This window comes from Diadema antillarum, unplaced genomic scaffold (assembly GCF_040938485.1).
Source record: "Diadema antillarum isolate AM-2024a unplaced genomic scaffold, OU_Dant_1.0 scf00000008, whole genome shotgun sequence".
Lineage (NCBI taxonomy): Eukaryota > Metazoa > Echinodermata > Echinoidea > Diadematoida > Diadematidae > Diadema > Diadema antillarum.
In genome coordinates, this window is record NW_027270897.1 from 1,354,284 (window position 1) to 1,368,894 (window position 14,611).

Consider the following 14,611-nt stretch of genomic DNA (forward strand, 5'->3'; position numbering starts at 1 on the left):
CTCGACACACAGATTTCCACCGACATCTCGAGGCCCTCGTCCTCAGTGGTGCCCAGTAGTGCTGGGATCCCCGGAGAGATGTGCGACAGCACATGGATGTGTAACTGCAGTGTTTTTCTGTCGCAGTGTACTCGTGGTGTGATTCAGTTCTGATGGTTATACAGCACACTTGGAGATAATAACTCTTCGTCATCAATTTCTGTGAATTCGAACCATGAGATCAGTATTTGTGACTGGAGCTAGCCGCGGCCTGGGACTCGAGTTTGTTCGGCAGCTAGCCCAGAGGTCTCGGGCGCCGGATCAGGTTGTGTTCGCCTCCTGCAGGAATCCTCACCAGGCGAAGGTTTGATCCTTTCTTTGCATGGCTCTCTGTCCATTCCATCCATCTGTCAATCCACTACACTATCTCTCAATCTCTGCATGGAATCTTCTTGCTATATATTTCATTTGTATGGATGATATTCTCCTCTGTTTTATTCATCTACCTATTTTCTGTTACATCAGTGCCTATGCCTACTAAACCTACCAGCCATCATCTGTCTTGGGATCTGTGTCTCTCCCTCCCCCTCTCACTATCTCTCCATATATCCCTCTCTCTCTCTCTCTCGATCTCTCCCTCGATCTCTCTTTCTCTTCTGCTATATATATGAAGCAATATCTTCCTACATATGTCTGTGTTTCATACATCTTTCCCCAGTGATCTTAATATCTACCAATCTACAGCTATCTGAGCGCCTGCCTACTAGGTGATATACGAAATCAATGATATGCTTATCTTTCTGTCAATATCATGTATCTATTTCATCGAATGGCCAATGGGGATCACCTATCTTTTACTATAGAGAGACGATGAGTGATATTGTAAGTGTAATTTCCGTAAATCATAGAGATGTTTCATGACTTCATTTCTTTACATCTAATAAAACATACGCATATTGCAATCGAAATGTCAGTTTTATATTGCATGGGTCTGTAGGTGTTTGGGTCTGCAGGACTGAAGTATACTAGTAATACGATATAATTCGATTTATTGGACGCGCACAACAGGCGCTTGGCAGGCTATCTGTGGGGTTTTAGTATATATTTTTTAGAAGGTAACCATTCATCACGTTGAAATGTGGTTGGATTGTTTTGACCAAGGTGGTGACCTCGCCTCTCTGTTCTGACAGAGTATACTGTATTGCCTTGAGCTCAAGCATAAGCTGGGCATTCATTAGCCATTAAATTTTGTTAAGGCCCTCTCGCTGTATGGTGAAGAGAGTCCAGCCGTGTGGGGTTGCCTCGCGCTGTTGCACTCGGCTGGGCTCGCTTCGCTCTCCCATTACAGCGAGGGGGCCTTGACAAAAGGCTAGGCATTCTTAAGAGCAGATCGTTGATTTCTGTACCAGTGCATGGTACCTTGATAATACTGATGAAAAAAAAATGAGGTTATTTTGTTAACTTTATTTTTTTTTTTTTCATTTATCTGCAGGGTCTTCAGAAGCTCGCTGCAGCCTACAATTGCGTGAGGGTCGTGGAATTAGGTAAGTGACCAGAGGTACTAGAAAGGGGGCATAATCCCCAACTGAAGTGTTGTTTGTGATAGGATAATCTGATGCCACCTGAATGTCATGCAGTGGCGTATCTATAGGGAAAACAGCGCCCGGGGCAAGCGCGGAAATCTACGCCCCTAATTTCTGAAAAAGTGTTCAACCCCAACTCCATCCCGGTAGGGACTTTATGCTTTTTCCATGAAATTATATGCTTTTTCAAGCACTTAAAAGGGGTCTTTTGAGAGTGATTTGAATGTAATAAATTGTGATAAACTTTGGCGAGCGAGTGCAGCGAGCGAGCCGAAAATTTTTGTATTTCAGATTACAAAACATGGAATTCTTGTTATTTTTTGCTTACTAAATCTTACAATTCTAATCAAGATATTGTAACGGCCTTATAGATAACAACGATTTATACCAACAAACTGAGGAGTTGAAAAAATACTCTAAATTACTACGCGCGAGTGTGCCGAAATTTGTATATTTCCGCGTCATCATCACGTTTTGTTCTTATCTTCCTCTTTTTTTGATAAATTTTGGCGAGCGAGCGCAGCGAGCGAGCCGAAAATTTTTGTATTTCAGCTTACAAAACATGCAATTGTTGTCATTTTTTTTGTTTATTAAATCTTACAATTCTAATCAAGAATAGTGACGGCCTTATAGATAACGATTTATACCCAACAAACAGAGGACTTGAAAAAATACTCTAAATTAGTACGAGCGAGTGAGCCGAAATTTGTATATTTCCGCATCATCATCACATTTTGTTCTTTTCTTTCTTTTCTCCTTGATAAATTTAGGCGAGCGAGCGCAGCGAGCGAGCCGAAAATTTTGTATTTCAGCTTACAAAACATGGAATTCTTGTCATTTTTTGCTTATTAAATCTTACAATTCTAATCACGATATAAATAGTGACGGCCTTATAGATAACGATTTATACCCAACAAACAGAGGACTTGAAAAAATACTCTAAATTAGTACGAGCGAGTGAGCCGAAATTTGTATATTTCCGCGTCATCATTACGTTTTGTTCTTATCTTGTTTGATTTTTTTTTGCGCCCCCCCCCCATGTTCGAAACCGTTGGCGCCCTCCTTTGATCCAATCGGCGATCGCTTCAGAACGAAAGAAATTGCAGCCGCTGCTCCGTGTAACATTTTGCCTGCTAAATATAAAATAACATGTGTGAACACAATATACATTGTCATTTTGTTCGCATCATCATCATGTTTTGTTTTTATCTTGTTTGATTTGGTTTTCTGCAACCCCCCCCCCCCCCCCCCCCCCCCCGGTCCGGGCGAGGTTTTTTCCTTCTTCTTCTTCTTCTTTTTCTTCCCCTTTTTTCTTTTTTTCTTCTTCTTCGTTTTTTTTTCTTCATTTTTTTTTCGTTTTTGGCGCCCCCAAGGAGTGGCGCGTGGCCGGGGCACGTGCCCCCCTTGCCCCCCCCCCCCCCCCCCTCCCCCTAGACACACCACTGATGTCATGCGATTCAATCGTTGTTTTGTAAGGCGAGAGTCAAGCAAAGTATAGAGACAGGGTTGATTATGTTTTCATAATATAGTACCCGTGTGTACAATTCAATTCAGACATCAGTAACTGGGGCATTGGCTAGCCTCACTTAACCCATAAACCCTTCTTAACTCCTATTGGCTCTAACCTCTTTTAATCCATAAACCCCTCTTGGTCAAGATTCCCTCCTAACCAAACCCACCTTTGACTTTTAACCCCTCTTAATGCATTAAACCCCTCATAACCCATTAAACCCTTTTAGCCCATCAACTCCTCTTAACCCGCTAATTCCACTTGACATTGACAATCTTAATCCATGAAGCCATCTTAACCCATGAACTGCTCTTCATTCGATAATTTCCCTCAACCGGATAACCCCGGCCTTTTAAGTCGTTAATTCAACTTCACTGATTACCCTTTTTACCCTATCATCCCATTTTGATCCGCTGCCAACAAATAATTATGGCGAGTCCTGCGCAGTGTCTAATGCAAATCAAGAACCTGGTAGGAAACGGCTTAACTTGCTCATTTGCAAATTGATATTGACTGTTCAAAAACTGTTGTATGAAAATTAGCGAAAGGGCACTATTTCATAACTTTTTTTCGATTAATGAGATTTTGATCAATTTGCTTAAGAATTTAACTCTGTCTTTCCAGACTAACTTTAAAATGGTCCAGAATTCCTCGGCTGCACCAGAGCTAGAACAGTTCTTTAACTCACCCAAAGTTTAACTAGTGTACTCAAAGAGGTAGGTGCAATGAATTATTTGAATATGGACACCACTCGATATTCTAGCTGCGATCCTCCCATAGCCTCTCCCATTCCACCCCTCTTAACCCTATGAGGACAACTCCCAAGTATACCCGGGCAAGTGTCTATTATTGGAAATGCATGTTGTAGCAAAATCTGCCCATCCTCAACCCTATGGATCTCTTTCCCTGACCGCTACGAGTCTCCGTCGCCCACAGAACTTGAAAATCGTTTGGGAAACCAAGGGCGGGATATTGAAGGCTCTACATGGTTTTAAACTCCTTACAGTGAATGTATTTCCTTCTAGCAGTTACAAATTACATAATAAACGAATGTAGGCATACTTAAACAACTGAATTCCGCTATATCTGCACGCTCGTTTTTTACATATGCATATATTTACATATCTTTATTTAAAGTTCTCCAGATGTTCCCAGATTGTTTGGGAAATCCATAGGCGCGGTCAGACTGGCAAAAGATCGAGAAGTTTAAGATAACGCGACCTTTAAGATCTCGAAGTTTTGCCAGTGTGACAGCGGCTGTTGTCTCCACTACTAACCTTGGGCGGATGGTTTCCCAGTGCATAACTGGCAGTGACTTCATTGCCCTGGCGATTTCTCAGCATCAAATTGTACCTGTTTGCCTTCAAATAAGCCTTTCCACTCTTAGTCTAAAAATTCAAACTGCTGTTATTGAAAAATCATGACAATGGACGGTGAGCACCTTAACTGATGTTGTCTTGCTCCACTAGGGCATTGCCACCCCTTGTCTAGATCTCTCCAGTGCATTTAGAAACAGTCCATTAGTCATCAGAAATTTTAGGGAAACCTGAAGGGTAGTCAAAATGTATATTCAATATCGATGCTTTAGTATTTTTATTTGTAGACATACTGGTTGCTTGTTTCTCGCTATACATTCTCTTCACTCTTCGGGGGGAAAAGAACAGTTATGTCTATATCTAACGCTAGGCTTGGCATGGAATGCCACGTCATTTACTCAAACAATTGCCATTTCAATTAACCACATAAGCAGTAAAGTAGCCTTCTATGTCAGGCATGTCACACTGTAGTCAAGTTTACTTGAAATCTTTCGTCTTTCTAAGATGTACAGAATGAAGACACCTACCCAGCAGCGTTTGAGTGTGTGCATAAAATAGTTGGTGAGAACGGGCTCAACGTGCTCATCAACAATGCGGGAATTAATCGAGGTGCAACCATCAAGTACGGGGCGATGACTCGACGGGAAATCGCCGATGTTTTCGATGTGAACACCGTGTCGCCAATCAGGGTCACAGACGTAAGTCTTCTGACAAGTTATGTGTGTATTAAGTATGAAAAGGAGAGAATCATTTGAAAATAAATGCCGTTGGAACGACAGAAATTATCTATTGTGAGGAACACATTCCTTCGCCACGCGTCACTAATAATGTCTGGAGTGATCGTGACACACAAAAACAAACGCACAAACAAACGCACAAACAAACAAACAAACAAGCAACCAAACAAGAACAAACAAAACAAACAAAACAAAGCCATCGCTGATTGTCCTTTCAAGACTTCAATGCTAGACTTCTAGAAGTTGAATGTAAAGAGTCCCCCCCCCCAAAAAAAAAAAAAATGAAAAAAAAAATGAAAAGGTGGCCAATGATTATCGGTGTCGTGCATTAAACTCCGCTTTCAATTCACAATAAACCCATGTCAGCTCTTTAGTTTGGTGAAATTGATGCGGCATCCCACTAAAGTAGGCCTATAAGACACAAAGTGCAAAGGTTTGATCATTACGCACGTTGTTTGTCCTTTACGTTTGTTTGTTTGTTTACGTTTGTGTGTAAGGATGCCAGTGTTGCCTTGCCATTTGTAATTTGTGTCCATGGTCACGTGATACTCATAATGAGGAAGGTTGAGGATGAAGTGAACGACAACGTTGAGGACGGACTGATTTTGCTAAGACATGCATTTCCCGTATATAGACACCTGCCCGAGTATACTCGCGGGACTTAAAATAGTCACGCAGCCCTAAACGACGTGATTGCCCACTTGTAATGGCTTGTGGTGATAATGGCTACAACAGGCAGAGAAAAATTGAGGTGCTACACTAATATATGTGCGTTAAATACAAATTGACATCCATTTTGCCATTTCCTCTGCCACCTGTATTAAAGGGAGCGTATAGTTTTGGTTGAGACCTAACTTAAGGTCTCTTATATTTTTTGGTGAGACAATGAAGAACCTTTCATGAAATATGAAAGAGCATGTAATTCCAAGAGGGATTCAACGTTTATTTGATGAAGATCGGTTTTAAAATGGCTGAGATATCCAAACAAAAAGAGCATTCCAAATTATAAGCGCGACCCACCTTTTATTAGGATCGCTTTGTTTTACTTTGTTTTTGAATGTCTCAGCGATTCCAAAACCGAATTTGGTCTAATAAACTTTGATTTCCTCATAAGATGGTATGCTCTGTACTATTTCATAAGTGCTTTTTTGGTATCTCACAAAAAGTTAAAAGCCCAATTATCATCTCCCCCGATACTATACAATCCCTTGAACCCTATATAAAAGCCCAAGGGGGTGGGGACTCATGGTGCCCTCACCATGTCTTCATTTGCCACTCCTACGCCCTTGACCTGATTTCAGCCAAGTTTCGTGACTTTTCCTATGATCTTATTGCAAACATTTCGATATATGATTAAGCTATGTCCGATATTGCTGGTTACCATGTCAAATATAAACTGACAAACGTGTCTGTCAGATTTTGCTTGTTTTTTATATTTTAATTTCAGTTTACAATATAAAATGGATGAAATATGGGGTTTTCTTGTCTGTAATTTGTTGGTGAACTAAGATGTGAAGAAATTATTGTCATGAATAACCCTGAAATGGTCGTCATATCATTTCCTTAAATTTCATATCACATAGGCATCAAGCAATAGATAAAATAGAAATAGAAATGATTGAAAATGCAGCATTTTTCACAGACTCTACCCTTATATTTTGCGTCATTTTCACACAAACTTTGTGTGTAGTATCATTTGTTTATATGATACAAATAAGTATACCTATCCTATCCAATACATCATTGGTTTTATATTTTGTTTATATTAACACCCTCACTTCCTCGTTCCACACCCTATTCACTGTGAACTCCAGCGTCCACGCTTACCCAACTCGACATTCCAAAGATGATCATCTTCACAATCCCAAGCTAATGATAGCACTCACAAGTCAATTAGACACCATGGACCAGACGTTTAGAATAATCTCCCCGAGCAAATTAAGGCAACCACTAAATTATATTCTTTTAAGGCACTTATGAAAAAATATCTTTTATCGAAAAATAATAGTATATAAGGGACATGAAATTTGGGGATTTTTTTATGTTAAATAAACAGTTTATGTTGGTATATTAGAAGCTTAGTAATTTGCTGTATATTAAAATTGATATTGTAAACAGAAATTATGTAACAGATATACAAGTGACAAAAAATACACTTGAAACAAACCCAATTATGTATTATTTACCCAAACGTTAAATTTCATGGTATGCACAGCACAGCACAGCACTCACCTCAGCACAGTATTAAAGTAAAGAATGTCTAATGTAAATAAATAAACGATAACTATTTTGAAATTTCCCTCTATTTTTGACCTCACAAATTACTACGATATTTTGGATTTGATTATTGATTCTATGTCGTAGACACGTCCGTCATACAGTTATGTAAATCGAATTTAAGTTTCGAGTTTTACCCCGAGGCCTCGATCCATGTCAAGCTGCTGCTTATGATCGCGGTCTCCTGCTTTCCTGTTATTATAATAACTACAAATGCTCAATTACAAAATCAATTTATTTAAATCCCCCTCTTTTATTTTTTTTTCTGAAATTCGTTTATTGTAACGACATGACATACTCTGAATGAATGATCAATCATTATTTACATAATATACTACTGTTAATTCAACGATTCGCTTCTGAACATTTTTGTGTGTGATATTATACTACACGTCTTATATATCGAATACTGTCATGTTCATAGTGTGTGTATATAATTATGTACTTTGAATTTATTTGTAAGACAGTTTGCTGGCTTATGCGTCGTGTAATGTTAATTTCTAAATATTTCTATTCTTTTGTTATGTGTGATTTGGAAAAAGGCAGAAATAAAACCAAACCAAACCAAACCAAAGCCAAATATTGTAATGAATAGCATTGTGTTGACCATGGGAAATTTCAACCATAGCAGATAGTGAAGGTTGACTTGCTTTTAATTTGTGGCAAGCATAAAAATACTTAGTATGAAATAAAAACGTACGTAGTACTTGGGATAAAGAAATATATGTACAATGAAAAAACACGATTTTAGCATATTTCCTATGTATTTCTGAATATTTTGGTAAATGGCGTTCTCAGTGGTGACCTTGAGAAATTTCAAATGTTGGGTCATGTAGAGTATCAGTTGCTCTACCCATGTGCCAAATATGACGGTGATACGTCATATAATGAAGAAGTCATATGGGGGCACAATGTGCCCCCTCCCCCGGGCCTGGAAAGGGTCAAATAGCTTGGGCTTTATAGGGTTAAAGGAACAACAACGATAACAACAACGACAAAGTCTGTTTTCTGTCCCACAGCTGTTCCTACCGATGATCAAGCGAGCGGCGACTTGCAGCCCCGTCAAAACGATGAGCGCCGAGAGAGCAGCGGTGTGCAACATATCGTCCTCCCTGGGAAGTATAGCGAACAATGCGTCGGGGGGATATGCCGTGTTCAGAGAGAGCAAGGTGAAAACCTACCATCATATCCGTCTATCTCCCTCTCTCCTTCTCTTTACTGTACGACGTGACTCATTAGCTTGTTTTTTGTTTGTTTGTTTGTTTGTTGTTGTTTTTTGAGGGGGAGGGGTGTCATCGCAATAGCTACTCAACCATTTGTATAGATGAAAAAAAAAACAGCTTTAGTGCTTCTAAATAATTCTGAAATGTGACAGTGAGTTAGGGATAGAAACAACCAATGTAAAAAATGTATAAGCAAAATAATCATTGTTGAGTAGTTTTGACAAAATTGTTTCTAGAATAAACAGTCCACATTAATGGTTTGTTGAGAAAAAGAGTAATAATGCCTATCTCCTTATTTTTTTAGGCTTTATTGCAAAATTCTTGTAGGCTTTATTGCAAAATTTTTGTATGGTAGGATGTTTTGTGATGACTGACCTACACATTTGCATCAAGTGTGATAACTTGAATATTTTTTTAATCACTGTTTCCAATGATAAACGGTACCTTTAATTGAGTCTGGCTGCTCTGGGTGTTGTACAGTGGATAATTTTGAAGCGTTGTGCAATTAGTGTAGGAGAAAGTCTTTGATGATTGTGGAATTTCTTTTCTTCTCTTCAACATGCAAGATCAGATTTTAACCACACTTGACAGGAATCATTTTTCAGTGATCTTTAGGGACCCGAGGGCAGGGTTTCAAAGTCAAAATCTGTTTGAACATCCTCTTTTTCTGAATCCAGAAGTAGTACAGCCAGTACTACTTCTGGATCCATAAGTATATATATATATATATATATATATATATATACTTTGACACGTTACTACGATACTAGTTGAAGTACTTCCATTGTTCGTGACAGTGGCGGTAGTGGTAGCACAAAAATGGGATCATAAAGATACATGTTGGAAGTCTTTGATTAGGAGCAGGGCTGCTAATTAAGGGCCGAACAAGATTTGATCTCTTCTCTTGTACTGCAGAAAAGAACGACACATAGTGAAAGAACGTTTGTGAAACCTTTTAAGAGATGGGGACAGTTCGTTTAATGACAAATCATCCAGGGATATGCACCACAGGGCAGCGGGATCAGGGTAGAATTTGTGTTGATTTTTTTTTTTTTTTTTTTTTGGGGGGGGGGGGGGCGTCAGCACCCCGATAGGTTTCTTGCTTATTGAGTCAAAACGCATTATCTAAAAGATTTTAGGCGTGAAGTCTGACATAAAAAGAAATTATCCAGGCAAGGCTGTGGTTACCTTTTAGACAAATCTGTGGATTGCCAGATTTGGGTATGTAACAGCGGCTGTCGTGCTCAGATGAGCGTCAGACTCCCGCGTTTTTTTTGTTTTCACGCGCTATATGATCAATATCCATCTGAAAAGGAATATCCTACAGTGCGTGCGTGACTACCGCGCGTGAAAAATTTGAACTTTGTAATTATTTATGCAGTCCAAGAAAACATATTTGTCGAAAATATGTTGACTATCAAATCGTAGATGATCTGCGCTTGCAACCCCCTGTTTTAAAACTCATTCTAAAACTAATCTGAATGTTGCGGTAAGTCATTTTGGTGACTTCGGAAACGCACGACGCGTTCTCGTGAGAATAATGTCCTTCAAAAATAGAGATTGCACTCCTAAAACAGATGAATAACAAATTTGCCCAGAATTTCCCTCAATGAGCGGTATATTTTCTCGACCTTGTGAAAATAATCATGTCATAAAGGAATGAATATGGTAAAGGCAAATAAATGTAAACAAAACTAAGTGAAGAGCCATTCTGTTTGTTAGATTTACTGAACCCTCGGCCACAACTTCCTGTCACACTCGCTGGTAGCAGTCATGCAAACTCTAGGGTTTAAGTGTCATTCAGCTGGGGGATCAAGGTAATCTCACCAGCCCAGTCACGTTTATCCCAAATTCATGGAAGCAGGACAAGGTGTCTGCTCCAGAGCACAAATTCTTTCTGGGTTACTCTGCACAATAACGGGAAGGCGTCTGTTTCCTCTACAAAGTCTTTTAATTGTTATGCCCGCTCGTTAACTTTTGGTCGGCAAAGGCACAAGATGATGAAATTTGTCACACGTATAGATCTATTCCACGCTTTTCAAGAAGAACTCGACACCAAGATGTCAACCTGCTTCCGATTTCCGAGAAAAGAATGTATACTCTGAGGGCTGCCAACAACGATAAATGCCCATCAAGTTTTAAAGACTAATAAATTATGGAGAATGGTCATTCACCCAGCACTGTTATAGCAATTTTGCCCATAGCCTACATGTGGGTTTTTCTGTTTTTTGTCTAATATCTCCGCAGGCTGCTCTGAATATGACCACCAAATCTTTAAGCCTGGAGCTGAAGCGAGACAACATCTTGGTCATGTCCCTTTGTCCCGGCTGGGTTCGCACTGACACCGGTGGTCCGTTCGCCATCCAGTCGACCACGGAATCGGTCCAGAAACTCCTCGACATCATTGATAGCGCCGACGACCAGTGCCACGGAAAACTCATAAGGAGTACAGTGCCTGCTTCCTTTTACGACTTTTGACGTCAGTCATTACTTCGGTAGTGATGATTCGAAGAACGTACAATATTTTCGCAGGACCGAGCAACAAACAGCGCTTTGCGAATCGAATTCCAGCCACAGGAGAAGACTAAGAAGAAGGTGAAAGGAAATAAAACTTTGCTCGATTTTTGGGCCAAAAGTTCGCGTATACATAATGAAACTGTCTTGATCAGCTGAATTTTCTCAGGACAAACGAACAGCTTTGTGGGAAATCCCGCGAAAGAAATGATCAGAATAGATAAGGTTTAAGAAGGCTCCGGGGAAAATGTTTGCCAGGGATATAAGGTGGTGGTTGAATGTTTTATACTCAACGATGCTTCCAAAGACCCTCGATGAGAACAGAGCGCCATTTTGCAAAATTTACCTCAGATATCATCCGCAGTGGTCATCCGCAGATTAAAAGTGTAGTTGCTATAATATGGTTAAAGCCCGAAACGCAGGTGATTGGCTAATGGAGACAATTATGTTGTCATGATGTTTGCAATGAAGCCGTAATTGTCGCAATTAAATCTTGATACATTTTTTACCTTTACCAGGGTCCATTCACACGCCTAATATACTGAAATCATCATAACAAAGCCGGCAGAATCCAACACTAGTTTTTCTAATCGAGACACTTCCAGGATTATGGTAGATAGTTGCCACATCTATTTCCAGGATTTAGAACCGATGCAGCTCCGCGTACGATCACACAAAGGGCTTGATTTTGTTTTTATTATAATATGATACAAAATATATTATGTTTCATCGTTCCGCAGATGAAGCCTTGTCTCCTTCCTTCTGCCTCCTGAAAACTTATGCCCAGATAAATCTCTTCTTGTCCTGATAACAGAACTATGAAAAAAAAAACGCTCCTAATTTGAGCCTTATGTTTTTGTCACTATAGAGAGCATGTGAGATACAAGCTGGTCGACCTTTGGAATCTCCCTCATGATGAATGTTGGTATAGTCTTGCTACAGGCTTCCAATGATGCATGATGCGAGTCTGCGTGCCTCAGCGCAAGCGTCATAAAAACAATAACAACAACCAAAGCAACCGTCAATATAATCTATAACTTAAACCCACAGTAACAACTATCATCAATAACAAGTATGAATAACAGCAACTCACAACCATTAACAAGAACATTAATATCTTCAACAAAAACAAATAGCAATAACAACTGTTTACTGTTCTCATGATCGGGTCATTCCGGTATAGCTGAAGTGAAAACATACAGTTCACCTATTGTGCGAATTGGTGTGAATGCAGTGCATGCAAACATGCATGCATTGTGTGAATCTACGTGGTGATCTAGACGACACGGGAGTCGCGTCTGCGTTTGAAGAATCATCCCTCTACATTCATTTTTCTGCAATTTGTTAAGAACATTTCTTGTGGCTGTTAGAATTGTTAAGATGTACCATATCTGATAGTTTCATGGACTTACAAAGCCAATTAGGGAAGATAATTTTGTCTCAAAGTTAGCCTATAATATGCCGATCCTGTATTTGTTTTCAGTCATGCCGCTGATAAATATCCGGATGCTCGACCATGGGAATACGCCACCATCACCACCAATAGCAATCAATATACAGTATTGGGATGTGTAATTGCAAGGTTAATGATCACATGGACTATATTGTTATATTTCAGGCCTGACTGTGCCTTATAACCTTGTGTTTTATTTTACTACTTTGTCTAACTAACAGCCAAATCGGCTTTGCAGACGACATCCTCTAGTAGTCATCATGCTGGTAGCTTTGTAACGCATGTACATAGCTTGGGCATTGCACATAGCTGGTTATAATTGTGATAAATCTCCCAGCCACTATTAATAGGGTTCGTAACAAAAACTTTGGAGTACAGCCATTGAAAGCAGCCATTTCTGCTTTTTTTTTTCTTTGCTCGATCGTCCTCATCCTTCTCCTCCTCTTTCACCCTTCTTCTTCTGTTAAAGTACAGGCTTCATGCTTTGAAGATATAAATCGCACTGTTTTTGTGTGGGTAGGTAGGTGGGTAGCACATTAATCTTCACCGAGATATCACCCTGCTTTTTTGCGATGAATGAATGAAGCGGGATCTTTTACCAGCTAATGAGTTGTGGCTCTCTCACACACGGGACCTCATCCTATCCCCGAGGGACAGAATGTTTGGCGTCTTGCTATAGAGGGGACGGTATGATTACACTCAACATTACTCAGTGGGACCAAGGAATCGAATCTGGATGCCTTAGACCTGGAGGCAGACCCGCCATGCACCGACTGAACCAAATCACCGCCTTTTCCTTCTAAATCTGCTTCTTCCCCCCCCCCTCTCTCTCTCTCTCTCTCTCTCTCTCTCTCTCTTTTGCACACATTTTCCAACTCTTCACTTGATAATGATAAAGAGCATACAGCCAATGTATCTGACAGGGATTTCATGTTTTGTCGTTGTTTTTCTCCTCATGTCTTTTCAAGTTTATTCATAGGTAAGATGAATTCTTAGAATATTAAAGAATAAAAAGGGGGTAAGAGGTCATGCCACTTGTCAGCGTTGGCCGTCTAAGCCCTTCCACGCTTTAAAAAGACGGCCATACTCATAAGCGGTTATTAAATCATCACTCTTTGTTTATTATTTTCCGTCTTTCCTTATCTTTTCCATGTTGTTGTTGCTATGATGATGATTATCATACTGGTGAATTTGTCTCCGCGTGGTGAAAAGCCGTGGTGAGCAGTTGATGCGTGTGCACCCATCATTTTGACCCAAGTTATGGTCAACGTTTTACCATGGAACTATTTGTTGAGGCTCCAAGGTTTTAAATTTTGCCCGGGGGCCAGGAAAATCAGTGAGAGAAGTTTGCGTGAGCGTATTGCCACTACACATTGACGTAAAAAATCAATGTCAGATGGCCTTGATGTTTTATCCTTACGTGCAATAATGGGATGCTTTTGTACCTGTGAACCACATTAATATCGACGCGCGTCGATGAGTTCTGTAAATCAGTTTATATCTCTCTACGAGGTATAGGTCTCGCCAGCCTCATTGTCTGCGGGCTGGCGTGTATCACCGCAATACTGCAATGCAAAGCGCATCTCCCGCACCGAGCTATTGTAATCGTTTTAATGTTGTCGACGTTGTTTATTGTCCCATTCTACATCGTCTGATACGAGGAGATTTGGTTCCATTTCCCCCTTATTTCATTCAATCTATGATATTGATCTTTTGTTCGTACCTATTCATTTTACTAACTGAAGAAAAAAAAATATCTTGTGAAATTGACGTATATGTATTCCTAAAATCAAGTTTGAAGGGAAACTGTACCCCCGCGTTCTAGGTGACTTCAATGGTTGGTACAGTGAAACTGTTTCTTCTTAAAGCGATAAGCATTGCTTCCACCACTAAAACTGATTTGTTGTGAAATATTTCATTCTCGCTTTTATCACATTCATTGCGAAGAAAGGAAATTTGATTGCAGAGTCATGAGCAAACCAGTGGTAGGAAACGACGTCATGACTTTGAATTTGCGAA

The 14,611-nt window shown here is 39.9% G+C and overlaps 1 protein-coding gene across 1 annotated transcript; it reads left to right on the forward strand.

Moving 5' to 3' along the window:
- The first annotated feature begins 214 nt into the window (after positions 1–214).
- LOC139718434 (C-signal-like) lies at positions 215–11,103 on the forward strand. The gene is made up of 5 exons (XM_071629909.1): positions 215–343; positions 1,472–1,523; positions 4,893–5,086; positions 8,422–8,571; positions 10,873–11,103. The coding sequence occupies exons 1-5, from the start codon at positions 215–217 to the stop codon at positions 11,101–11,103; spliced, it is 756 nt and encodes a 251-aa protein (XP_071486010.1).
- The last annotated feature ends 3,508 nt before the right edge of the window (positions 11,104–14,611 follow it).

What these genes read in the sequence shown, in the direction of transcription:
- LOC139718434 (XM_071629909.1), top strand. Translation starts at nt 215, where the DNA reads ATGAGATCAGTATTTGTGACTGGAGCTAGCCGCGGCCTGGGACTCGAG. An exon ending in GGAATCCTCACCAGGCGAAG is followed by an intron (nt 344 to 1,471) that starts GTTTGATCCTTT and finishes ATTTATCTGCAG; the next exon opens with GGTCTTCAGAAGCTCGCTGC. An exon ending in CGTGAGGGTCGTGGAATTAG is followed by an intron (nt 1,524 to 4,892) that starts GTAAGTGACCAG and finishes CGTCTTTCTAAG; the next exon opens with ATGTACAGAATGAAGACACC.